Source organism: Scyliorhinus torazame, chromosome 14, assembly GCF_047496885.1.
Source record: "Scyliorhinus torazame isolate Kashiwa2021f chromosome 14, sScyTor2.1, whole genome shotgun sequence".
Taxonomy (NCBI): Eukaryota; Metazoa; Chordata; class Chondrichthyes; order Carcharhiniformes; family Scyliorhinidae; genus Scyliorhinus; species Scyliorhinus torazame.
The window spans coordinates 179,200,480-179,228,059 of NC_092720.1; the positions used below are offsets into that span (position 1 = coordinate 179,200,480).

Here is a 27,580-nt window from a genome sequence, read left to right on the forward strand (position 1 = left end):
CTCTGTGACCCGAATGTGGCGACTAGGGGCTTTTCACAGTAACTTCATTGCAGTGTTAATGTAAGCCTACTTGTGACAATAAAGGCACAGGTCAGGTCAGGCCCGCCCACAAACCAAACCCAGTCCACATGCTGAGTTGGCCCCGCCCATCAGACTTGCCCCACCCAATTGGTGAGGTGGTCACGCCCACACACCAAGCCACGCCCACAGACTCGTGCCGCGCGCACCCAGTTCCAAACCACGCCCCTTAACTTCAGACTCATCCTCCAAACTGCAGGCCGCGCCCCCCAACCTCCAGGCCACCCCCCCCACCCCCTGACCACGCCCCCATCTCCCTGACCCCGCCTCGGCATAGCGGAGGCCCCGCCCCTTCCCCCGGTTCAGCGAACCGGAGTCCTCGCCGCGCGCCTGCGCATCCCCAGCCAGTCGAAAGGACGGCCCAGCAGCCGAGGGGGGCGGGGGCTCCGGCAGGGCGAAGCAGCCGAGGCCGGAGATCGGGGCCTAGTGTCCGTTACAGAGGCCGGGTCAGGGGGGTCTGGGACAGGCTGCCCAGTGTGTTGGCTGGTGAGCGAGGCGGGGGTCAGACTGAGCACAGGGCGAGAGAGACGGAGCAAATCCCCATCAACAGGGCCGGGGGAGGGGAGAGGTCCCTGAGATAGAGGGAGGGGGAAGGAGAGAGAAGAGGGGGAGTGAAAAGAAAGGGAAGGAGAGAGAAGAGGGGGGAAAAGAGAGTGAAGGACAGTGGGAGAGGGAAAGATATTGATCTTGGGTGCAGGGGAGAGATAAAGGGAGTAAGAGAGAAAGATCCTGGACTAGGAGAGGAAAAGGGTAGGTGGGAAGAGAAAGAGAGATAGATCCTAAGGGAGGGAGGGAGAGAGTGAGTGATCTTGGGGAGGGAGTACAGAGAGACTGATTCCTCCCTCCCCCCACCCAACGAGGCGACAGAGGGACCCGGTGGGGAGGAGGCGTAGTGGTGGAAGAAGTGAAGAAGACCTTTGTATAAGGGAAAGAGAGAGGAACATCTTGGGGAGGGAGAGGGACACCAATCTCAAGGGGGACAACGTTGACAGCTGGTCTGGGAGGCAGGGGGGAGACGTGAGGGAGTGAGAGAAGGTGAACCAGCCTGGGAGGGAGAGAGAGAAATTGAGGAATTGATCGAGAGAAAAGACTGATCTCGGGGAGGGGGCCAGAGAAACGGGCAGAAAGACCAGCAGATTCAAAGGGGGAAGAGGCTGACGTCTCACAGGGTTGAGAGGGACAGAGAGGCATTATTGCAATTGTGAGATCCTGAAGTCAATCTGCTCCCTGGAGTGGCGCGCTTGATGGAGGGGTGAATGGGCTGGCAGTGGATCGAGGTATTGGAACCAACACGGAAATAGTGTTGGGGCGGAAGGGGATTGGCAAGCAAGACCGAGGTAAAGGAGGGGTTGGGTGAGGGGGGGTGGGAACTGACACCGATGGGCAGAGGGAGCTGGGGCTCGAGGAGGATGAGGAGGAAGGGTTCGCTGCCCTTTTCATCTTGAAATCGCTGGCGCGCTGCGCCTGCATGCGGAGATTTCTGCAGTTGTGGACAGAATGTGCGAGAACAGCAGAGGTAAGCAGCATGCACACAGGATCTTGGGACTGGGGTAAATGAGTGGGCAACAACGTGGGGCATTTTGTTTTCAGTCAGGTCACCAGCAAACCATACCGCTGGGTGTGTATGTGTGCGTGAGTGTGTTCCACATCTGACAACCCCGTCGCCACTGCAATCACACTGACAGACTGGCTAGCCATCGGGATGGGCAGCTGAAAGTGCACACACAATGGTGCATACTGCATGTTGCTCTCTCAATCACCTCCCTGACTCCTTCCACCTTTCACGACCTTCCAAAGTGCTTTACAACTGAAGTACTTTCGGAGCCCGGGTCGCTGTTTGTACATGAATTGCGGTGAGCAACGTGCGCACACCAAGCTCACCCAAAGCCTTGTGACTGCAACCAGGTAATCCTGCTTTTGTGATGTTGTTTGAGGGACAGGAGCCAGGATGCAAGGTGCGCCAGGGACCTGGGTTTGATTCCGACTCGGGTTACTGTGTGGCATTTGCAAGTTCTCCCTGTGTCTCTGTGGGTTTCTTCCCACAGTCCAAATATGTGCAGGTTAGGTGGAGTGGCCATGCTAAATATAAATATTTTGTGTCCCATTGGAAGGACAGGTTTCCTGGGGGAGACGGCAGCTTAGAATTAAAGTAATTCCTTAAACTTTAGCGGGCAGTTGAGGAGAACATTTTCCCCCAATGGTAGTTGGGATCGGGAACTCATTGCCTGAATGGTGGGTAGAGGGAATAAGCCTTGCCACATTTTCAAAAGCTGTCCGAGTTGCACTCAATATGTTGTACTTGGATTTCCAGAAGGCATTTGACAAGATGCCACATCAAAGGTTATTGCGGGAAATAAAAGCTCATGGTGCAGAGGTAACATATTAGCATAGACCGAAGATTGGCTGGCAGAAAGCCGAGAGTATGCATGAATAGGTCTTTTTCTGATCGGCAGGAGTGACAAGTGGAGTCCCGCCAGGGTCTGTGCTGTGGCCTCAACTTTTTACAATTTACATCAACGGCTTAGATGGGGGAACGAAGGCCATGACAGCTAGATTCACAGATGACATAAAGATAGGTTGTAAAGTATTTTGTGAAGAGGAAATAAGAAGGTTGTTGGAAGGCTGAATGAGTGGGCAAAATCTGAGATGGAATATAATGTGATAACATTTGAAGTTATTCACTGGCAGGTAGAATAAAAAAGCGGAGCATTACTTAAATGGAGAACGACTGCAGAATGTTGAAGTGCAGAGGGATCTAGGCGTTCTAGTGCGTGAGTGAATGTTATCGTTTATTGTGAGAGAAAGTATTGTGAACAATTACGAAAGTAAGGAGGTTATGGTTCAGTTGTACCGGGCATTGTTGAGACCACATCTGGATTATTGTATGTGTACAGCACTGGTCTCCTTATTTAAGGAGGGACTGATACCAGGAATGGACGGGTTGTCTCATGTGGAAAGGTTGGAGAGGTTACGTTTAGTATCCACTGGAGTTTCGAAGAGTAAGAGGTGACTTCACCAAAACCTTTCAGATCCTGAGGGGTATTGACAGGGTGGATGTGGAGAGGATGTTTCTTCTTGTCGGAGAATCAAGACCTTGGGATCATTGTTTAAAAACAAGGGGTCGCCCATTTAAGATGGAGACGAGGAGAATTTTTTCTCTCCGCGTCTTTGGCACTCGTCCTCAAGACGACAGTTTCAATCAGATCAGCCATGATATTAAGTGGCGGAGCAGGTTCGAGGGGCCAATTACCTACTCCTCAGAATTCATGTGGTCATATGTTCTTGTTGAGTGCAGGTAATTCTTATGGAATTCTCCTGGTAATATATTTATGAATGGAAAGTCGCAATGATGTCAGCAACAAATAAGACCAAATGAGGAGAATTTTTTTTCGCTGAGTTGTGAGTCTCTGCAACTCTCTTCCTCCAATGGCAGCGGAAGCAGAGCCTTTGAATATGTTTAAGGCAGAACTAGATAGATTCTTGATTAACAAGGGGGGTGAAAGATTAGGGGGATGAAAGGTTTTCAGGCGGTCAGCAGGGATGTGGGGTTGAGGTTACACTCCGATCAGCCATGGACTTATCGAATGGTGGAGCAGGCTCAAGGGGCCGAGTGGCCATCTCCTGATATATGTTCGAGGTGCCCATGGCCCCCAGGGCTGTGCATCAAGAACTGGGGAACAGGATTGGGCTGGATATGCCTTTCTTTTGGCCGATAGAGACAACCCGTTGGGCCGAAACCTGTGCTGTGCAACTCAGTAAAGGTCCTGTCTCTCCTCACTTGCCACGCAAGGACCAGGCATGACTACATGTGCACGCAGCCCATGTTGCACACAGTGAGTAGTGGCACGGCTGAGACTTTCCCCTGAATTGGGCAGGTTAGGGACATCACTGCACACCGTGTGAACCATCCACTGGTGCTGTAACTTAATCCCCTCCCGTAGTCCCCACATTGCCGCGGTTTCTCCACAGTGCGACTGCGCCTGTCCCTGAGGTGAGCAAAGACAGGTTACTGAGCTGGCCCTGCTTGAATGTCACTTCTGGATGCTTTCTAAAGAGGGGGCTTGGGGAATTGGGCTTCCAATTCGGGGCTGTCTCCCACCTGTAATTCTACCTGCCGTTTCCATACTCATGTGCGCGCCACTTTTGACTACTCTTGAGCATGCTGAAAATGAATGCAGTGCGCAAGAGGGTGAGCTCGTAATTCTTGGCCATGATAGTTTGCACTGACAGTGCCTAAGCTGCCTGCAATGCGGTGCTGTCCACCTGGGTGTGCAGAAGCAATGTGGTGCTGGGGTTATTTTTCAGGTTTCAAATTTATTGCACCGAATAATTAACACCAAAGACTGTCAGTTCAAAAATAAAATAAATCCTTAACCTTTCCAAAATCTTTTGACAAAGATTGCGACTTGGGGCCAGTCCCGTTCTCTGTGATGTACAAAATAAGCAGTCGACAGCAGATTGAGGATAAAAAAAGCTCCAGAAAGTCAGTCACACTTTGCTTCTCTGTGAAAGATTCTAGTCGTTCAGATCAAAGGGTCACTTTCGCACATACCAAAATATGCTTTTAATTAGTTTGGTCATTCAGCCTGATCAAGTGCAGGGCCAAATTGTGGCACTCAGGAGGACTTTGCCATCTTCTCGTACCTGACTAGCATATTGAATAGCTCTGGTGTCAAGAACTTCTTTGCATCTGCAAGATTTGTGGATGTCTGGTGTTTCAACGCTAAGCAATAACCTGACACGATGAAAGACCTTGTGACTTCTCTTCCTCCCTGCCCAAGGAATTCTGCCAGTTTGACACCTTATCCAGTAACCTCAATGACCCAGGACTGGCTTTTACACTGAATTTACAGCACGGAAACAGGCCGCTGGGCCCAACCGGTCCCTGCTGATGTTTGTGCTCCAACCCTCCTCGGCCCACCTTATCAGAATGCCCCTCTCGTCCTTTCTCCCTTGTGTGTTCACGAGCTTCCTCTGAAAAGCATTTGTGCACTTTGCCCCCCGAAAATATGCCTTGAGGTAGCGTCATCCACATTCTCGCCATTCTCTAGCGAAAGGCTTCCCTGTTGGATTTGAATTGTCTTAATTTACATTCCCTGCACACCAAATCAAACCGAACCCCGTTGAGAAAGTAACTGTCTCACTGTAAAACCCACAGCACCCTGGCCAGGTTTATAAGAAGATGGAAGAAGCCGATTCTGCACGTGAACAGTTGCTTGGGCAAGGTGGATTAAGGACAGTCAGAAAGGTATATTAAAGGCAAATTCTGTTTAACTAATTTGCTGGAGATCTTTGCAGTAACAGCGAGGGTCGATCAGGGTGATTTGAATTTGATTTATTGTCACGTGTACCGAGGTACAGTGAAAAGTATTGTTCTGCGTACAGTCTAGACAGATCATTCTATACATGAAAAAACGTAGGACATGCGATAAATACACAATGCAAATACATAGGCACAGGCATCGGATGAAGTATACGGAGTGTAGTACTACTCAGTAGAGAAGATGTGTGAAGAGATCAGTTCAGTCGAGAAGAGGGTCAGTCGGGAGTCTGGTAACAGCGGGGAAGAAGCTGCTTTTGAACCTGTCAGTGCGTGTTCTCAGACGTCTGTATCTCCTGCCCGATGGAAGAAGTTGGAAAAAAGAATAACCCGGGTGGGAGGGGTCTTTGATTATGCTGCCCGCTTTCCTGAGGCAGCGGGAGGAGTAGACAGAGTCAATGAATGGGAGACGGGTTTGCCTGATGGGCTGGGATGTGTTCACAAATCTGTGTAGTTTCTTACGGTCTTGCGCTGAGCGGTTACCATATCAGGCTGTGATGCAGCCAGATAGGATGCTTCCGATGGTGCATCTGTAAAAATTGGTCCCAGTTAGTGTGGCCATGCCGAATTTCCTTAGTTTCCTGAGGAAGTATAGGCGCTGTTGTGCTTTCTTGGTTGTAACGTTGATGTGGGTTGTTGCTAACTTTTGGTTGGCTCTTAATTCGTAATTTGCTCTGTTTGTTGAACCTTTGCTCTAGAGTCGCCAGGTATCTTTATGATACCGCCACGAGGTTCAAGTTCAAGGACTGAGCAATAACTCAACACACAAATTAGTAAGATTCAAATCAAAACACATTTATTGTACACAGTAAATCACTACTCATGCATAAACTCTACTTTTTAGGCTATTCCTATCACTAAAAGGCCAATACTTAGCTCCGGACTTGTCCACCAGGTCAGGGGAACAAATGGCCTTTCGTTCAGGTCTTGAGTCTGCAGGATTCAAAGCTGGTATGGGCTGGTAGCTAGGAGCGCCTATCTCGTAGCGAGCATTGACTTGAGACTTACTTGGTTGGAGGCAGCGAGGCAGGTCACTGTCAAGGGTTGGTTCAAGTTGCTGAGTGACCCTGCCAAAGAAGGACGATTTGAACTTGGGGGCTTTACTTTATAGTCCCCAGGGGCTTCCCGCCCTTCGGGGCGGACCCCGTACATGGTTCCAAGTGATTGGACTACTTTCCGATCACTTGGATCGATTTCTCCAATGCTGGAGCGGCTCCCTGATCGCTGGGCGGTCCCTAAGTGTCCGTTGACCTTCCTTTGCCTTGGCTCCTGCTGGCGCCGAGGGGTCTGGCTTGGCTTTGTTTACCTTCACTGTTGCCATTGTGCCTTGGAATCGCACATTACTATGTAGATGGCTGCTGCATTCAGTGCTGTCTGGTTCCTTACAGGTTTCAATATACATGATTTCTGCACTTGCTAGTCTTTGCCTGGTTTACTGAATTTCCCTTCGGCCTTTGCGGTTCTCCATTTTAAGTCGGGAAGTGGCCAACTTAGGTGTCTACACTCCCTCCTTGTGATCCTAACGCGAAGCATGAAGGATCACATAACTGCGTTGTCTTCATTCCCTGACCCGCCGAGCACTCTTCTATGGCCTCTACACTGACCATAACTATGCAAGAAAAATTTTAACGAACATTCTAACTGGCGCTATGTCAAAATAGAGACATGCATTACAAAACAAAAAAACGGTACCTCTAACTGTCCTCAATAAACTAGACTCACTAAACATTCCGTCATACTAACTTCCTAAACAATACAAAATAATAGCAGCATTTACATTTTTCCTGGCTTGGCAGTCAAGCACAGGAGTGTACAATATTTCCATTTCTTTATTTACAGAAGAACGCAAACGGATGTCCTTTATTATAGATCGAGGTGTTCGGGGTCCTGGGGTAACTGAACATAGGGGATCTTATTCTGTATACCAGGGTGCGAGCGCGGTAGGCTCTCCTTCGCCATTTCCTCATGCGGATAGTCTGCACGATGCTGCAGAGTATCGCCAACACTAATAGGGATTCGACTACGTAGGAAAGGGAGTACCATGTTATGAGCTTATCACACCATGATGGTGTGGTGTTGCCTGTTACTGGGCTCTGGGTGCTATGGGGAAGTGAATCATTAACGGCTGGGGGGGGGGGGGGGGTTGGGGGTCAGGGGGTTCGCGTTCGTGCGCAACCGAATACAAATTGCAATAACAAAAAACACATGCCGCCTTCATTGTTGTCTTCTTTCTCTTCTCTTCTTTTCCGTTGCCTCTCTTTTCCTGGAGCTTCTGGAGTTCTGTGGGATCAAGCATAGTGTCTGTTACTATCTTGGTTAATATCTCATGCGTTAGTATGTCTGTCCTTCAGTGCCAATTCCCCTTCACAATTTGTCACCATGTGTGACTCCCTCATTTAAAAAAAAACCGAATATTCAGGACAAGGCACACTGAAAAATACTGAAACAATGCGAGCCGTCTCGCAGGCTGGGCGATTTATCATCCAAATGTTTGAGGATATAAATAGCATAGGGTTGGCAACCTAAGGGTCGCCTGAAAACAAAACAAAACTTTTTGAACCAAACGTGCCGAAATGAGGTGCGTATGGGCCGCGACGGGTAAGAATTGGATGGAATCCCCGGGTAGGACGGTGATCAATGCCGTGTGTGCTCTACCCGAGCGTAGCTGACCAGAAGGGGGGTCCTCAGGCAGGGCGGAGACCAATGCCGTTTCTCCACTGCCTGAGCAACCGGCAAGAACGGGCAAGAAATGTAGTCATCGTGGGAGGTTGCTGTATTGGTTCTACCTTCGAACCAGAAGAGCAGTTATGAACGGGGGTCTGGCAAGCTCTCAGCGGTTTCAGCCGATGAGCGTGCTGGCAAGTTCTCAAAGGTTTCTGCAGACAAATAAGGCGTGGGGCTGTGGAAAAAAATTTCCAATCTTACAAACAACATTTAACACTAACAGTAACAAACAACATTAAACAACATGCTGCAGATTCCATCAGAAAGGACAGCGTTTCTCCCAAGCGGTTCCTTTTTAAAACATCATCTGGACACCTCCGTTATCGGTTGCGAACAGGGTCGCAAAGGAGTTCTCGCTTTGGGAGTCAGACTCAAAGTCGTCATCTTCTCCCGGATGCCATACACTGGAATGTATAAGGGCTGATAGGGCTGCATGGTGCAATTTGGGGTCCATCTCGTCGTTCCGGACGAGCCTGTATGAGTTGTCGCAGTGCCAAAAGGTGGTGTCAAGTTCTGTGGGGACGGAATCGTCATCGTAGGGCGGTGGTCTTTGGTGGGGTTTGTTGAGGAATGTGATGAGGAAGGGATCACTTGAATCGTGGTCAGATTCGCTGGGTGTGGGTCCTGTTGCCTGGGGATAGTAGGGAGGCGTGCTGTGGCTATTGTCTGAGTCACTGTCGCTGCTGCTGCTGTCTGTGGGCGTTCTGGGGCGGAGTCTAGAGGTCGGGGGTGGAGTCGAGGGCGAGTCCGTGGATGTGTTGGGGGAGGGTAGGGATACGTTGGGTGTGGGCGGGGTGTGGTCTGTTGCGTCGAGCATGACGTGGTGTGCGTGGTTGGACTGTGGGCCATATGCCTTAAGCTGGTTAACATGGAACCATGCAGTCTTTCCGTTGGGGTACTAGATTTTGTAGACGGAGGGGCTTACTTTGTCCGCAATGGAGTACAGACCCGAATCCTTCGGTGACAGGAATGTCCTGGGGTTGTAAATTGAGAGCATGACCTGCTGTCCTACCTCAAACTCAGTCGCATGCACTGTCTTGTCAAAACAGGCCTTGCTCGGTTTTCTCCGTGTGCCTAATCTTACTGCGGCTTTAACTCTCCCACTAACTGCTTTACTGCATTCTCGTGTGTGAGGGCCGTCACTTCGGGGCTGGTCAAGTCCAATCCTAGTAAAAATTCTGTGCCTTTCATGGGGCGTCCGGTCATGAGAGTGTGTGGGGTGTAACCTGTGGAAGTTGAGACAATATTTCTCAAAAGCATCAGCGCAAAAGGGAGGACTGAATCCCAAGTGGTGCTGTTTTGTTGGACCATTTTTCTGAGGGTTGATTTTAGGGTCCGATTCATGCGCTCCACGATACCACTTGACTGGGGGTGGTATGCGATGTGGAATTTTTGGGTAATGCCAAATATCGTGAGGACGTTCTTCATGACACGTCCCGTAAAATGGGAACCTTGGTCGGATTCAATGCTGCGGGGGAGTCCCCATCTCGTAAAGATGTGGTGGGTTAAGATCTTTGCCGTGTTCGTTCTGGATGGGAATGCCTTTCTGCGCTGTAATGTTCTATGTTCTATGTACCCATTTCGTAAAAGTGTCTATGACGACTAATACGTATTTGTAACCATTCCTGCAAGGGGGCAATGGTCCTATAAAATCAATCTGGAGGTTAGTCCAGGGGCCGTTAACGGGGCAGGTGTGTCTAAGTTGAGCTTTCTTTGCGTACCTGTCCGGGCACAGATAAGACAATTCTCAACGTAGTGCATTACGTCTTTTTTTAAACTTGGCCACCAACAGAGCTGCCTGAGGTGGGCTGTAGTGGGATCAATTCCCTGATGTCCATGACCGTCATGGAACAAACAAATAAGTTGATTCCTGTCCTTTTCAGGAACCACATAAAGGGTGTCTTTTAACACCACACCGTCATGTGTGGTCAGTGCATTTTTAAATCTATCGTACGGTGCTGGATATTTTGCTTTCAAAATCTCCCTGAGATTGCTATCCTGCTTCTGGGCCTGCACTAAATCCTCGATATTAGTCTGCGAGACCTGAACATCATTCACTGGGGCGCTTTTGGGGGGGTGTCCAAAAATATCCGTGCATGGAACCTGCTTTAGCCAGTGCATCGGCTTTTACATTTCCAGGTGGGGAGGAATGGTGGTGACTGCGAACTTTAACGATTCCGAATGTCCTGTTCTGTGCTTTTTCTAAAATGTGGCGGGGCAATGGGGCTGAAGGGAGGGGTTTTCCGTCTGCGGAAACAAATCCTCTTGCTTTCCACAGGGGTAGGAATTCTGTAAGGCTATTGCAGACATAGAGGCTGTCCGAGTATATGTCTGCTGGGCTGGGGAAGGAATCTGGGTGATCCATAATGTACGCCACGGCTGCTAGTTCTGCTGCCTGCGCGCCTAAGTGTCCTGGTAGCTTTAGTGATATTTTTTCTAGGGCGCGTCCTTACGCGTTCTCAACGTATATGTCGCATCCTGTAATGCGCTTCCCTTCTAAGACTGTGGAAGAACCATCCACATACATTCGTAAATGTGCGCATGTGTCTGTGGGTTGGGGGCTCTGGGGTGAACTATCTATCTTTCTGGGGGGTGTTTTTGCAATAAAGGGGCCTGTGTTGTGGTGCGATGAGATGATTTCACATTCGTGGGGGGTGCCTGGGTACTGAAGGTTATCGGCTAAGAAAGTGTGGGTCTTGGTCCTTTTTACAGTGATGTCCCGTCCCTTCAAAAGAAGGGTCCATTTAGCTGCTCTAATCTGACTTACTGTACCGTCCTTGAGTCGTCCGTCAAGTAAAAGTTGGGTGGGGGTGTGTTCTGTGAGGATTGTGATGGGGTTTAGTCCGGTTATGTAGGAAAAATACTGAACTGCCCGGAAAACTGCGAGCAGGTGCCTTTCACAGGCCGAAAATCCCTGCTCCACAGCATCTAAAAGTCTGGAGGCGTAAGCTACGGGCCTTAACTGTTTGTGCCGTTCCTGGAGGAGCACGGCCGAAAGGGTGCGGTCTGTTCTTCTTACCTCTATCGCATAGGGGGAAAGCGGGTCTGGAACTTGTAGTGCGGGAGCTGCTGTGAGTGCTATGAGTCCACAGCATCTGTATGCTGCGGAAGCCATTCCCAAGGGACTCCTTTCTTTAGGAGTTCCGAGAGGGATGCTGCCTTGCTGGCGAAACCGTCAATGTGGTTTCGGCAGTAGCCAACCAGTCCTAAAAACGACCGGAGGGCTGAAACATTCTGGGGAAGGGGCAATTTGGCGATTGAGTCAATTCTTTTGTGCTCTATCTCGTGTTTACCGTGCGTGATAATTGTGCCCAAATATATCACTTTGTTTTCCAAAATCTGGGCCTTTTTGAGGTTTCCTTTGCAACAATTTCCTGTAGGAGTTCCAGGAGTTTGGACAGAAGCTCGATGTGCTCTGCCTTGGTGTCTGTCTGCAGTAATAGGTCGTCCACATACTGGACCAGACATTCGGGGTGAGAAAATTTTGATAATCCAGCCCTCACCTGCATATATCTGAATGCATTTCCCGGGGGTAGCTCAAACATCTCCTCATGTCCCGTCGATGAACAGGTCCCCCATTCTTCTAATCCCAGCCCGGTGCCAGCCCTGGAACCCCCCGCCCATCTTCCCCGGGACAAACCGGTGGTTACCCCTGATCGGTGACCACACTGAGGCTCCCACTGCACCCCTATGCCGTCTCCACTGGCCCCAGATCCTTAACGTTGCCGCCACCACCGGGCTCGCGGTGTACTTTGATGGCGAGAACGGCAACGGCGCCGTCACCAGCGCCCCCAAGCTCGTTCCTTTGCAGGACGCCATCTTCATCCTCTTCCATGCCGCCCTCTCCCCCTCCATAACCCACTTACGGATCATCGCCACGTTTGCTGCCCAGTAGTAGCTCCCTAGGTTTGGCAGCGCCAGCCCTCCTCGGTCCCTACTGCGCTCCAAGTACCCTCGCCTTACCCTCGGGGTTTTGTTCGCCCACACAAACCCCATAATACTCCTACCTACTCTCTTGAAAAAGCCTTTGGTGATCACGATGGGGAGGCACTGGAACACAAACAAAAACCTCGGAAGGACCACCATTTTTACTGACTGCACTCTACCCGCTAACGAGAGCGGCAACATGTCCCATCTTTTGAAGTCCACCTCCATTTGGTCCACCAACCTCGTCAGATTCAGTTTGTGTAGGGCCCCCCAGCTCCTGGCTATCTGGATCCCTAGATACCGAAAACTCCCCTCTGCCCTCCTCAGTGGTAGGTCCCCTATCCCTCTTGCTTGGTCCCTTGCCTGTAGTACAAAAAGCTTGCTCTTCCCTACATTGAGCTTATAGCCCGAGAACTCCCCAAACTCCCTCAAAGTCTGCATGACCTCCACCATCCCCTCTATTGGGTCCGCCACGTACAGCAGCAGGTCGTCCGCGTGTAGCGACACCCGATGCTCTTTCCCCCCCCCCCCCCCCCCCCCCCCCCCCCCCCCGCGGACCACCCCCCTCCATTTATTAGACTCCCTCAGTGATATGGCCAAGGGTTCGATCGCCAATGCAAACAACAGGGGGGACAAAGGGCACCCCTGCCTCGTTCCTCGGTACAGCTGAAAGTACTCTGACCTCCGCCGGTTCGTCACCACACTCGCCACCGGGGCGCTGTAAAGGAGCTTAACCCAGCTAATAAACCCTCCCCCGAACCCAAACCTACGCAACACCTCCCAGAGGTACTCCCACTCAACTCGGTCAAAGGCCTTTTCCGCGTCCATGGCTGCCACTATCTGCGCCTCTCCCGCCTCCGATGGCATCATTATCATGTTTAAGAGCCGCCGCACATTCGTATTTAATTGCCTGCCCTTTACAAATCCCATCTGGTCCTTATGTATCACCCCCGGGACACAGTCCTCAATCCTAGTGGCCAGCACTTTTGCCAATAGCGTCCACATTTAAGAGCGAAATCGGCCTGTACGATCCACATTGCAGTGGGTCCTTGTCTCGCTTCAGGACCAGGGAAATTGTCGCCTCCGACATTGTTGGGGGCAGGGACCCCTCCTCTCTTGCCTCGTTAAAAGTCCTCACTAGTAACGGGGCCAACAGGTCCGCATACTTTCTATAGAACTCCACCGGGATCCCGTCTGGCCCCGGCGCCTTCCCCGCCTGCATGCTCCCCAAACCCTTACACAGCTCCTCCAACCCGATTGGTACCCCCCCAAACCAGCCACCTCTTGGTCCTCCACCCTCGGGAACCGCAGTTGGTCCAGGAATCTTCCCATCCCCTCTTCTCCCCTGGGGGCTGGGATCTGTACAGCTCTTCGTAGAAGGCCTTAAATACCTTATTTATTTCCGTTGCACTCTGGACCATAGCTCCCCCACCATCTTTGACTCCCCCTATTTCCCTCTCTGCCGCCCTCTTACGGAGCTGGTGTGCCAGCATCCGACTGGCCTTTTCCCCGTACTCGGAAGTCGCCCCCTGCGCCTTCCTCCACTGTGCCTCCGCCTTGCCCGTGGTCAGCAGGTCAAACTCCGTCTGGAGCCGTTGCCTTTCCCCAAGTAATCTTTCCTCCGGGGCCTCTGCGTATCTCCTGTCCACTCGCAAAATCTCCCCCACTAACCTCTCCCTTTCCATGCCCTCTGTCTTCTCCCTATGAGCCCTGATGGAGATTAGCTCTCCCCTGATCACCGCCTTCAACGCCTCCCATACCACCCCCACTCGCACCTCCCTGTTGTCGTTGGCCTCCAAGTACCTTTCAATACACCCCCTTACCTTACCACACACCACCTCATCTGCCAACAGTCCCACATCCAACCGCCACAGCGGCCGTTGGTCCCTCTCCTCTCCCAGCCCCACTTCCACCCAGTGCGGGGCATGGTCCGAAACGGCTATGGCCGAATACTCCGTCCCCTCCACCCTCGGGATGAGCGCCCTGCCCAGCACAAAGAAGTCTATCCGGGAGTATGCCTTGTGCATGTGGGAGAAGAAAGAAAATTCCCTGGCCTGCGGTCTTGCGAACCTCCATGGGTCCACTCCCCCCATCTGGTCCATCAACCCCCTGAGCACCCTGACCGCCGCCGGCCTCTTTCCCGTCCTTGATCTGGAGCGGCCTAGTGCTGGGTCCAGGACTGTGTTGAAGTCCCCTCCCATTATCAGTCCTCCTACCTCCAGGCCCGGGATGCGCCCCAACATGCGCTTCATAAATCCAGCATCATCCCAGTTTGGGACGTATACATTTACCAACACCACCCACGTCCCTTGCAACCTACCGCTCACCATCACGTATCTCCCTCCATTGTCCGCTACGATAGTCTTGGCCTCAAATGACACATGCTTTCCCACCAGAATTGCCACCCCTCTGTTTTTCGCGTCCAGTCCCGAGTGAAATACCTGTCCTACCCATCCCCTTCTTAACCTAACCTGGTCCGCCACCTTCAGGTGTGTCTCTTGGAGCATAGCCACGTCTACCTTCAGTCCCTTCAAGTGCGCGAACACTCGAGCCCTCTTCACCGGCCCATTCAGGCCCCTCACGTTCCACGTTATCAGCCGGATTGGAGGGGCTCTCACCCCCCCCCCCCCCCCCCCCCCCTTGGAGGGGCTCTCACCCCCCCCCCCCCCCAGCCGACTAGCCATCTCCTTTTCTGGGCCAGTCCCGTGTCCGCGTCTCCCTCACCTCCGTCCCGGCCACCTCGTCTGTGTCCCATTCCCTTTCGGCCAGTGCAGCAGCAACCCTGTTTCACCCCCCCCCCTCACTAGACCCCTGTCTCGCTTTTTTGCTCCCCCCATATCACTCCCGTAACATGTAACAAACTTACAAACAACATAAAACATTCTGCAGATTCCATCAGAAAGGACAACACTTTTCCCAAGCGGTTCCTTTTAAAACATCATCTGGACACCTCAGTTCTTGGTTGCGAACAGGGTCGCAAAGGGGTTGGCGGTTTGGGAGTCAGACCCGAGGTCGTCCTCTTCTCCCGGGTGCCAAACTCTGGAGTGGATTAGGGCTGAAAGGGCTGCATGGTGTGAATTGGGGTTGCTCTCGTTGTTGCGGACGAGTCGGACCGAGTTGTCACGGTGCCAATAATTGATGTCTAGTTGTGTGGGGACAGAATCGGGGTCGTCAGTGTGGTTTGGTGGTCGGTGGTAGGGTTTGTTCAGAAAAGTGACCAGGAAGGGATCACTTGGATCGTAGTTGGAGTCGCTGGGTGTGGGTCCGGTTGCATTGGGATAGTAGTGAGGCGTGCTGTGACTATCGTCCGAGTCACAGTCGCTGTCTCTGCTGCTGCAGTCTGTGGGCGTTCCGGAGCGGAGTGTATATTTCGGGGGTGGAATCGAGGTCGAGTCCGTGGCTGGGCTGGACGTGGTGGGGGTTGGTAGGGGTACAGGGTGTGGTGTGCTGCGTCAAGCATGACGTGGTGTGCGTGGTTCGACTGTGTTCCATAAACCTTCAGCTGGCTTATATGAAACCAGGCAGTCTTACCATTGGGGTTCTTTATTTTGTAAACGGAAGGGCTTACTTTATCCGCAATAGAATACGGACCCAAGTATTTAGGTGACAGGAATGTGCTGGGGTTATATACAGAAAGCATCACTTGCTGTCCGATATCATACTCAGTCGCATGCACTGTCTTGTCGAAACAAGCCATGCTCTGTTTCTTTCTGGTGCCCAATTTTACTGCGGCTGCTAACTGAGCCGTTTTTACATTTGCAACTAATTGCTCCACGGCTTTCTCGTGTGTGAGGGCCGTTACTTCGGGGCTGGTCAGGTCTAAACCTAACAAGTATTCTGTGCCTTTCATGCGGCGTCCGGTCATGAAATGAAAATGAAAATCGCTTATTGTCACAAGTAGGCTTCAATGAAGTTACTGTGAAAAGCCCCTAGTCGCCACATTCCGGCACCTGTTCGGGGAGGCTGTTACGGGAATTGAACCGTGCTGCTGGCTTGTCTTGGTCTGCTTTCAAAGCCAGCGATTTAGCCCTGTGCTAAACAGCCCCTGAGAGAGTGTGTGGGGTGTAACCTGTGGATGTAGACAGTGTTATGCAAAAACATCAGCGCAAAAGGGAGGACTGAGTCCCAAGTGGTGGTGCTCTGCTGGACCATTTTTCTGAGGGTGGTTTTTAGGGTCCGATTCATGCGCTCCACGATACCACTCGACTGTGGGTGGTATGCTATGTGGAATTTTTGGGTGATGCCAAATATCGTGAGGACCTTCTGCATGACACGTCCCGTAAAATGGGAACCTTGGTTGGATTCAATGCTGCGGGGGAGTCCCCATCTTGTAAAGATGTGGTGGGTTAGAATCTTGGCTGTGGTTTTTGCAGTGTTTGTGCGGGCTGGGAATGCTTCCACCCATTTTGTAAATGTGCCTATGACCACAAGTACATATTTATAGCCATTCCTGCAAGGGGGCAATGGACCTATAAAATCAATTTGGAGGTTAGTCCAGGGGCCATTAACGGGGGTGGCTGAGTTGGGCCTTTTTGGCATATCTGTCGGGGTTATTCTGCGCACAGATAAGACAATTTCCTATGTAATGGCTTACATCTTCCTTTGCCTTCTTAATCACCTGTTGCACCTGTAAACCAACTTTTTGCGACTCATGCACTAGCACACCCAGGTCTCTCTGCACAGCAGCATGTTTTAATATTTTATCATTTAAATAATAATCCCTTTTGCTGTTATTCCTACCAAAATGGATAACCTCACATTTGTCAACATTGTATTCCATCTGCCAGACCCTAGCCCATTCACTTCGCCTATCCAAATCCCTCTGCAGACTTCCAGTATCCTCTGCCCAGTCATCCGTCCACAGTCGTGCTTGTGGGTCGCGAATGCTGCCCTGTTCTTTTGCAGGACTGCCCTAACCTGCTTGTCCGTGCTAAGTGTGGTCGGGTTGAACCAAAATTCGCCTACGGCATTAATTTTGTTCATATATTCGCCTATGTTGAGCGTTGCGGGGGCTCTTGCGGATTTCGCCATCTTCCAGACACACTGGTTGACTGGATCAAATGATAAGTTGTGGGAATTCATGAAATCAATTCCCAGAATGTGTTCTGCTGTGTGGGGCAGGTCAACTAAAACCACGGGGTGCTTTCTGGTGATGGTGCCGATTTGAATGGGTACAGGGGCTGTGATGTGTCCCTGCTGCGAGTGGCCTGTAAAGCCGCTGAGGGTGATTATGGCTGTAGTGGGCCACGTGTCTTTTTGAAATAGGGTGGAGGAATTTATGGTGGTGCGGGGACCCTCCTGTGTCCCAGAGAAATTCGATAGGCTGTCCCCGAATTTTCGCTGCAACTACGGGTCGTCCTGACCTATCCCAAAGGGTGTCGCAGACCCAACTGTGGGGGAGCCCGTACACCGTCAGTCCGTTCCGGATAAGTCCGTCTGATCCGAACGGACGCTAACGCTATGGATGGGCACTGTCTTTTTCTTAATCAGAGTGCCTGTCTGTTTGGCTCTCTGTGGCTTTTTAGGGGCATTGCACTCTTTCGCGAAGTGTCCCAACTGTCCGCAGTTGTAACACTCTAGTGACTTGGGTGGGGGGCTGTTCTTTCCCTCATTTACCCATGCGGGGTTCGGGTGTGTTGTTTTTACTGCCTGCATGTCTGCGGCGGCCTGCTTTTCCTCGCTATTTTTAACGGTGGGTTTGCTCTGAACAGATTGCTCCCAAATGCGGGACAATCTTTTCACTATCCACTTCTCGTTATGGGCCTCCTCTGAGGGATCATAACTCGTACAGGCTCTCTGTCATGCATATGTGGCATGGGAGATAAGGGGTCCATTTGGCCATATTGGCTGGGGACAAATGGGCACGGTCTACGTCTCCAAAGACTGCTGCGAAGTGAATCCACAGGCGTCCAGCGAACGCTGTGGGGTGCTCAGATTTCTTCTGCCTACATTTATTGAGGCTATCTACGGGATCGCCCCGGTTATACCCGATCATATCCAGGATCGCGGTATGCATTTCTGCAAGGGTGCCTCCTCCTACATTCTGTGGGTCGGAAAGGGCTACTGCTACCGACGGATCTAAACTTAAAACCATGAGCTTTACATGCTCTCTCTCATCCAGGCCGTACATGTTCGCCTGATGTCTAACTGTGGCAAAGAAATGGTGGGGGTCTGAGGTGGGGAGGAACGGTGTGATCTTCTTGCACGCGTCCCGTAATTGGGTCACTGTTAAGAGGGTGGAATATAGATATTCTACATCGTCTGATGTGGCTGTGCGGTGGGTGGTTACAGGGTTCATTGGAGCAACTATCTGCTGTGTGGGGGGTTGGGGTGCTTTTCTCTTTTGGGGCGCTTTTCTCTTTTGGGGCTTCCCCTGCGCACATGTTCTCTGAACATATCTCTGCGCTGTTTCGTGTAACTCTTCCCAATCAGGGCCGTCTTCCTGGTCTAACTTTTCCCCAAAGGTTTCCTGAAAACCTTTCTGAACAGAAAGCAGTGATTGCAGCTCTGTAATCTGCTTCTGGCACTTTGTGTGATCTAAGGTGCTTTGTCTTTGTTCTGTGGTGGCAGCGTGGAGTGCTCTTAATGCTGCCTTGAGATCACGACACTGTTTTTACCTGTTTTTCTGTCTCTTCTCTTACCAGGACTGCACGTTGCGTGTCCTGATAGGCCTTTTCATATTGCGACTGGAAACTGCTTAAATGCGCCAGACAAGACTGGTGAGCCCGTTTGGCGTCAGCCACCTCTCCATCCTTTGCTGCTAGTTTCCTCCTTAATTCTAAATTCTCTTTTTCAACTTCGCTTACATCGACCGTACTCATCCGATGTATGCCCTCAACTTCTTTGCGGAGTGTCTTGACGACCTCCTCTGTGCCTCGCAATTGTGCCAAACAGGACACGATTGCCATCGGCTTGCGAGCTTTTCCCAAGCTCTTTTTGTGTATCTCGCTCAGGTTCTCCCACCAAGTATGCCCTATACACCCGGGACCTGATTCCTCATTATCGCAGAACTCATTCCACAGGGGCCATCCTTTGCCCTTGAGATATTTCCAGATTTCCTCCTCCCACATGGGACACTGTCCCACTCTACTGCTGCTGGTCGCTACGACCGCAAATTCCTCAGGGTTCATGAGGCGCTGCATTGCCTGCATGGCCATCTTTCCTATCCAACTGCTTCTTCTAAATTTGGAACAGGGGGCTAAGGCGGTGTTGTAAATACAGGTATGGCTTTCGCTATTTTCCGAAAATACAGACTTCCGACAGTTTTGACGCAACAAAAATCGATCAGTTTTACCTTATAGCCCTGTTAGTTACGCATGCATACACACACTTCCGAATTATGACTATTGATCAGAACTGCTTGAACACTTGTGGTTTTCTGTTTCCAATTGGGTTTCTAATTCAAATTTCTTGGGTTCTCCCGGAGTGGTTTTCCACTTCTAGATCGGGTCCCGTCAGGATGTCGCCAAAATGTTGCTCGTTTTAGCCTTAGTTTAATTGCTCTTGTTCTATCACCTTTGCTCTTGAGTCGCCAGGTATGTTTCTGATACCGCCACATGGTTCAAGTCTGAGTAATGATCAATAATCCAACACACCGCTTAGTAAGAGTTAAATCAACGCACATTTATTATATACAGCAGTCAATACTTATACATTAATTCTACTTCTAAGCTACTTCCTACAACTAACAGGCCAATACTTAACTTTGGAAATGGCCCACCAGGTCAGGGAAACGAATGGCCTTTCGTATGGGTTCTGAGCCTGTGGAATTCAAAGCTGGTACAGGTCGATAATCAGGAGTGCCTATCTCGTAGCGAGCGTTGGAGTAAGACTTACTGTTTCTTGCGGCTGTTGTAGAGGGTCAGCAGAAGGGTCTCGAAGGGTGCGGAGAGGAGAAGAAGGGTCGATTTGAACTTGGCCCCTATTCTTATAGTCCCCAGGGGCTTCCCGCCTCTCGGGGCGGACCTTGTACCTGGTTCCAAGTGATTGGACTTCGTCCCAATCACTTGGTTCGATCTTCTCCAATGCTGGAGCGATTCCTTGATGGATGGGCGGTTTCGAGGTGGTCATTCACCTCTCTTTGTGTAAGCTCCTGCTGGCGCTGAAAAGTCTGGGTTGGCTTTGTGTGTCTAATTTGCAGCATATTGTTCCCGGGGATTGCTAATTAGTATGCAGATGGCTGGTGTGTTGTGTTGATGGCTGCAGGTATCGATTCTATCTGGCCTCCCCAGAGGCGAATACATAGTTTTGCCTGCAGCTGCCTGTTTGAGTCCTATTGGCTGATTTTCCCATCAGCCTCTTCCGTTCGCCATTTTAAATCGGGGTTTGGCCATTCTAATCGGGAGTTAGCCATTTTAACAATGGCCCGAACACCGTCAGTCCATTCCGTTCAGGTCTTTCTGGTCTGAACGGGTGCTCACACTACGTATAGGCTCTGTCCTATTCTTATTCAGAGTGCCTGTCTGCTGGGCTCTCTGTGGCTTTCGTGGGGCATTGCATTCTCGTGCAAAGTGTCCTGACTGTTCACAGTTGTAACACTCCTGTTGCTTTTGTGGGGGGCTGTTCCTGCCTTCGTTCACCCATGCGGGGTTCTGGTGTTTTTTCACCACTTGGATGTCTGCTTCTGCCTGCTGTTCCTCGGGTTCCCTAACTGCGGGTTTGTTTTGTACAGACTGCTCCCAGGCGCGGAACAATCTTTTTAAAACCCATTTCTCATTGTGGGCTTCCTCTGAGGGGTCATAATTCGTACAGGCTTTTTGTCCTGCCTCTGTGGCATGGGAGATAAGGGTGTGGGTCCATTTGGCCATACTGGGCGCGTTTTAAATGACCAAAAACTGCTGTGAAATGAATTCACTGGCATCCAGAAACGCTGTGGGGTGTTCTGTCTTTTTCTGCCTGCACTTATTCAGGCCTTCTACTGGGTCACCTCTGCTGTAGCCGATCGCATCTAGGATCGCTGCGTGCATTTCTGCAAGGGTGCCTCCTCCTACATTCTGTGGGTTGGGTAGGGCTGCTACGACTGAAGGATCTAAACTCAAAACTGTGAGCTTCTCGTGCTCACGTTCGTCCAGGCCGTACATGGTCGCCTGCTGCTTTAGTCTAGCAAAGAAGTGGTGGGGGCTGAGGTGGGGAGGAATGGTGTGATTTTCTCACGCGCGTCCCGTAATTGGGTCACGGTTAAGGGGGTGGTATAAAGAAATTCTGTATCTCCGCCCAACGTGACTGTGCGGTGGGTGGTTACTGGATTCATTGGTGCCTGAACTATCTGCTCTGTGGAGGGTTGGGGTGCTTTTCTCTTCTGGGGCTTTCCTTGCGCACATGTTCCCTGAATTTACCTATGCGCGGTCTCATTTAATTCTTCCCAATCCGGGCCGTCTTCTGTACCTAACTGGGATCCAAAGGTGCTCTGGAACCCATTCTGAACTGAAAGTAAAGACTGCAGGTCTGCAATCTGCTTCTGGCACTTTGAGTGATCTAGTGAGCTTTGTCTGTGCTCCGTGGTGGTAGCATGGAGTGCTCTTAATGTTGCTTCCAGGTCGCTACACTGCCTTTGCAATGCCTCTACCTGTTTCTCTGTTTCCTCTCTTACCAGGACTGCACGTTGCGTGTCCTGATAGGCCTTTTCGTACTGTGTCTGGAAGCTGCTTAGGTGCGCCAGACAAGACTGGTGTGCCCACTCTGGCATCATCCACCTCTCCGTCCTTTGCTGCTAACTTCCTTCTTAATTCTAGGTTCTCTTTCTCTATCTCGCTCACATCGACCTTACTCATTCGATGTGTCTCCTCTATCTCTTTACGGAGCGTCCGACCGACCTCCTCTGTGCCTCACAATTGTGCCAAACAGGACACGATTGCCATCGGCTTGTGAGCTTTTCCCAAGCTTTTCTTATGGATTTCGCTCAGGTTCTCCCACCAAGTATGTCCTATACTCCCGGGACCTGTTTCCTCATTATCACAGAATTCGCTCCAAAGGGGGCCAACGATTCCCTTTGAGGTACTTTCTGATTTCCTCTTCCCAAACGGGACACTGTCCTACTCTACTGCTGGTCGCTGCGACCACAAATTCTTCAGGGTTCATGAGGCGTTGCATTGCCTGCATTGCCATCTTTCCTCTCTGAATACTCCTCTTAAAATTTGGAACGAGGGGTACTAAGGCGGTGCTGTAATTACGGGTACGGCTTTCGCTATTTCCCGGAATACAAACTCCCGACAGTTTTTCGCAACAAAAATCTATCAGTTTTACCTTATCGCCCTGTTAGTTACGCATGCATTAACACACTTCCGAATTATGAGGATTGATCAGAACTGCTTGAACACTTGTGGTTTTCCTGTTCCCAATTGGATTTCTAATTCAAATTTTGGGTTCTCCCCGAGTGGTTAAGCCACTTCTAAGCCGGGTCCCGTCAGGATGTCGTCAGTAATATGTTGCTAACTTTTGGTTGGCTCTTAATTCGTAATTTGTTCTGTTTGTTTCACCTTTGCTCTAGAGTCGCCAGGTATCTTCATGATACTGCCACGAGGTTCAAGTTCAAGGACTGATCAATAACTCAACACACAAATTAGTAAGATTCAAATCAAAACACATTTATTATACACAGTAAATCACTACTCATGCATAAACTCTACTTTCTAGGCTATTCCTATCACTAACAGGCCTATACTTAGCTTCGGACTGGCCCACCAGGTCAGGGGAACAAATGGCCTTTCGTTCAAAGCTGGTATGGACTAGTAACTAGGAGCGCCTATCTCGTAGCGAGCGTTGACTTGAGACTTACTTGGTTGGCGGCAGTGAGGCAGGTCACTGTCAAGGGTTGGTTCAAGTTGCTGAGTGACCCTGTCAAAGAAGGACTATTTGAACTTGGGGGCTTTACTTTATAGTCCCCAGGGGCTTCCCGCCCTTCGGGGCGGACCCCATACCTGGTTCCAAGTGATTGGACTACTTTCCGATCACTTGGATCGAGTTCTCCAATGCTGGAGCGATTCCCTGATCGCTGGGCTGTTCCTAAGTGTCCGTTGGTCTTCCTTTGTCTTGGCTCCTGCTGGTGCCGAGGAGTCTGGCTTGGTTTTGTTTACCTTAACTGTTGCCATTGTGCCTTGAAATCGCACATTACTATGTAGATGGCTGCTGCATTCAGTGCTGTCTGGTTCCTTACAGGTTTCCTTACAGGTTTCAATATACATGTTTTTTGCACTTGCTAGTCTTTGCCTGTGTTGACTGTATTTCCCTTCAGCCTTTGCGGTTCTCCATTTTAAGTCGGGAAGTGGCCAACCCAGGTGGCTACAGGGTGGACCAGGATAGATTGTGGGTGATGTGCACACCTAGGAATTTGAAGCTGTCAACCATCTCCACCTCGGCACAATTGATGCAGACAGGAGTGTGTACGATACTTCGCTTCCTGAAGTCAATGACCAGCTCCTTAGTTTTGCTGTCATTGTTGTCATTACACGACACCACTAGGTTCTCTATCTCCCTCCTGTTCCCTGACTCAATGTTGTTTGAGATCCAACCCACTATGGTCGTGTCATCAGCAAACTTGTAGATGGAGTTGGAGCCAAATCTCGCCACGCAGTCGTGTGTGTATAAGTATAGTAGAGGGCTAAGTACGCAGCCTTGCGAAGCCCCGGCATTGAGGACTTCGTGGAGGAGGTGTTGTTGTTTATCTTTACTGATTGTGGTCTATTGGTCAGGAAGTCGAGGATCCAGTTGCAGAGGGAGATGCTAAGTCCTAGGTTTTGAAGTTTTGATATGAGCTTGGTTGATGTGTTGTACACGGACGTCTATACAGTGCCTGAAGTCTATTTTTTTCTTTTTAAAAACATTTTTCCAATTAAGGGCCAATTTAGCCTGGCCAACCTACCTACCCTGCCCATCTTTGGGTTGTGGGGGTGAGACCCACGCAGACCCAGGGAGAATGTGCAAACTCCACACGGTCAGTGACCCGGGGCCGGGATCGAACATGGGGACTCGGCGCTGTGAGTCAGCAGTGCTAACAACTGTGCCACCATGCTGCCTCTATGGGGCCTGAAGTCTAAAAGGCTCGCCAACTCGGCTGGAGCTGGTGGAATGAAGGAAGATAACGGGGGAGAGGGTTGGGAGGGGATAGGGGGCTGGAGGAAACAGAGGAGTGGGGAATGTTTGTTTTTCGGACTGGGGCAGGTTTAAGATGGGATTTCCTCAGGGTTTGGTGTAAAGATCCCCTGGCTTGCTCCGTATTAATGATGGAGACTTTGCTGCAAAGCTCAAATTTAAAAAAATTACAGATGACACAAACTCGGAGGTATTGTAAACTGCGAGGAGGATAGTGATAGACTTCCAGAGGGCACAGGCTGGATAGTTCGGTGAGGACAGGGGACACACACACATGCAGAGAAATGTGAAGTGGTCAGACGAGAACAGAGGTAATATAAAGTACAGGGTACAATTCTTAAAAGGAATGCAGGAACAGAGGAACTTGGTGGTATGAACATAAAAACATAAGAACTAGGAGCAGGAGTAGGCCATCTGGCCCCTCGAGCCTGCTCCACCATTCAATGAGATCATGGCTGATCTGTTTTGGACTCAGCTCCACTTTCCGGGCCCGAACACCTTTATCCTTCCCTTAATCACTTTATTCTTCAAAAAACTATCTGTCTTTATCTTAAAAACATTTAATGAAGGAGCCTCAACTGCTTCACTGGGTGAGGAATGCCATAGTTCACAACCCTTTGGGTAAAGAAGTTCCTCCTAAGCTCAGTCCTAAATCTACTTCCCCTTATTTTGAGGCTATGCCCCCTAGTTCTGCTTTCACCCGCCAGTGGAAACAACCTGCCTGCATCTATCCTATCTATTCCCTTCATAATCTTATATGTTTCTATAAGATCCCCCCCTCATCCTTCTAAATTCCAATGAGTACAGTCCCAGTCTACTCAACCTCTCCTCGTAATCCAACCCCTTCAGCTCTGGGATTAACCTAGTGAATCTCCTCTGCACACCCTCCAGCGCCAGTACGTCCTTTCTCAGGTAAGGAGACCAAAACTGAACACAATACTCCAGGTGTGGCCTCAATAACACCTTATACAATTGCAGCATAACCTCCCTAGTCTTAAACTCCATCCCTCTAGCAACGAAGGACAAAACTCCATTTGCCTTTTTAATCACCTGTCGCACCTGTAAACCAACTTTTTGCGACTCATGCACACCCAGGTCTCTCTGCACAGCATGGTGCCATGCCTAGATTAGTGATGGGCGAGAGGAGATCTGATAGGAGTCATTGAAACCGCATAGAGGTCCAGACAGAGCGGATGGACAAGGAACTGTTCCCATAGGCGTGAGGGTTTGAGAATCAGAAGCTCGGATCGAATGGGGATTGGCAAGAGGAGCAATGGCGATACAAGGGGAAACTTTCACTTTTCATGCAGCCAGTGGTTCGGACCTGGAATGCCATTGCCCCGAGAGTTTGGCGGAGGCTGATTCCGTCGTGGCATTCGAAGGGGAATTGGAATAGCACCCACATTGCAAAAGGTTTGTCGGGTGTAGGGGGAAAGGGAGTGGAGTGAGACGAGCTAAATTGCTCTTGCAGACAGTGGGCAGAAACGTTGGGACGCCAGACCTCCATATGCGCTGATATCCCTGTCCTGTTTTGTTAGATTAAACACGTCCACCCTTCTTCTCGCTCTCACCCTCCTAGATCTTTCTGCAAGCGTAGGGACGATGGTGGCGCAGGGGTAATGTCACTGGACTAATAATCCAGAGAGGGTCCAGGCTGATTGCCAGAGGTTCAAATCCCACCATGGCAGCTGGTGGAATTTAAATCCAATTGATTACATCTGGAATGGAAAGTTGGGCTCAGGTAATGGTGACCATGAAACTCTCATTGGTTGTTGTAAAAAAACTGACCTGTTTCACTAATGTCCTTTTGGGCAAAGGAAATCTGTCATTCTCACCTGGTCTGGCCTCCATGTGGCTGCAAAGAGTTATAGAGTTTTACCGCACATAACATGGGCAGCATGGTAGCTCAGGTGGGTAACATTGTGGCTTCACAGCGCCAGGATCCCAGATTCGATTCCCTGCTGCGTCATTGTCTGTGCGGAGTCTGCACATTCTCTCTGTGTGTGCGTGGGTTTCTTCCAGGTGCTCCGGTTTCCTCCCACAGTCCAAAGACGTGCAGGTTAGGCCATGCTAAATTGCTCTTAGTGTCGAAAAGGTTAGGAGGGGTTATTGGGTTATGGGGATAGGGTAGAAGTGAGGGCTTAAATGGGTTGGTGTAGACTCGATGGGCTGAATGGCCTCCTTCTGCACTGTATGTTCTATGTATAACGAGACCCTTCAGCCCATCCTGACTGCCGGCCATCAACATCTATCCTAATGCAATTTTCCAGCACTTGGTCCGTAGCCTTGCGAGCTATGGTGTTTCAAGTGCCCCAAACCCACAGAGATATGGTCGACTCTTAATGCCCTCTGAAATGGCAAGGAGGTTACAGCATCTCCGTGCAATCAATCAGTCAGCATGGGGCTGGATTCTGCCGCCGCGCCCACTGTAAGATCGCCACGGGCGAGACGCGGACAATGGAAAAGTGCATTGACCTCTGGCGGGATTCTCCGGTTGCCGGGCGGGTGCTGGCCGGAGAATTCCGCTCATAGTTTTTGTGAAAGGGAAATCATGTTTGGCTAACTTATTAGAGTTCTTTAAGGAAGTTACAAGCAACATGGATAAAGAGAAACCTGTGGTGCTCGAGAAGCCCAGCGAATCATACCCATATGTTTTGGTCATGCCCGGCACTACAGGGGTTTTGGATGGGGGTGACAAAGGTGCTTTCGAAAGTAGTAGGAGTCCGGGTCGAACCAAGCTGGGGGTTGGCTATATTTGGGGTTGCACAAGAGCCGGGAGTGCAGGAGGCGAAAGAGGCCGATGTTTTGGCCTTTGCGTCCCTAGTAGCCCGGCGCAGGATATTGTTAATGTGGAAAGAAGCCAAGCCCCCGGGGGTGGAGACCTGGATAAATGATATGGCGGGGTTCATAAAGTTAGAGCGGATTAAGTTCGTCCTAAGGTGGTCGGCTCAAGGGTTTACTAGGCGGTGGCAACCGTTCGTCGAATATCTTGCGGAAAGATAGATAGGGGAGAACAAAGAAGGCAGCAGCAGCGGCCCAGGACTTGGGGGGGGGGGGGGGGGGGGGGGGGGGGGGGAGGGATGGGGGGGGGGATGGGGGGGGGGGGGGTGGCCTGAGACAAGGCAGTTGCCAATTAGGGTTAGTTTTTATTTTTTGTTATTTAATATTTATTTATTTGTTGTTGTTTTTGTTTAAATTTAAAAAAGGTCATTATTATCTGTATTGTTACAATGTTGTGTAAAGGATGCACAATGTACTGTGTTGGTTGACCAAAAATCTTCAATAAAATATTATTTAAAAAAAAAAAGAGAAACCTGTGGATGTGCTGTACTTAGATTTCCACAAGGCATTTGATAAGGTGCCACACCAAAGGTTACTACTTGAAATAGTTCATCGTGTAGTGTATCATATTATGGTAGAGGGTTGGTGAGCTAACAGAAAACG

General features: G+C 50.3%; 1 protein-coding gene across 4 annotated transcripts in view; it reads left to right on the plus strand.

Moving 5' to 3' along the window:
- The first annotated feature begins 688 nt into the window (after positions 1 to 688).
- rxrba (retinoid x receptor, beta a) overlaps positions 689 to 27,580 on the plus strand; it is a 126,937-nt gene continuing 100,045 nt past the window's right edge. For 2 of the 4 annotated variants that reach the window (XM_072475248.1, XM_072475251.1), the window contains exon 1: positions 690 to 1,594. In XM_072475248.1, the coding sequence (XP_072331349.1) occupies positions 1,576 to 1,594 (19 nt within the window). In that variant the 5' untranslated portion in view covers positions 690 to 1,575. Of the gene's footprint in view, positions 1,595 to 27,580 lie in introns of all 4 variants that reach the window. The other 2 variants (XM_072475250.1, XM_072475249.1) reach the window with 2 other exon arrangements.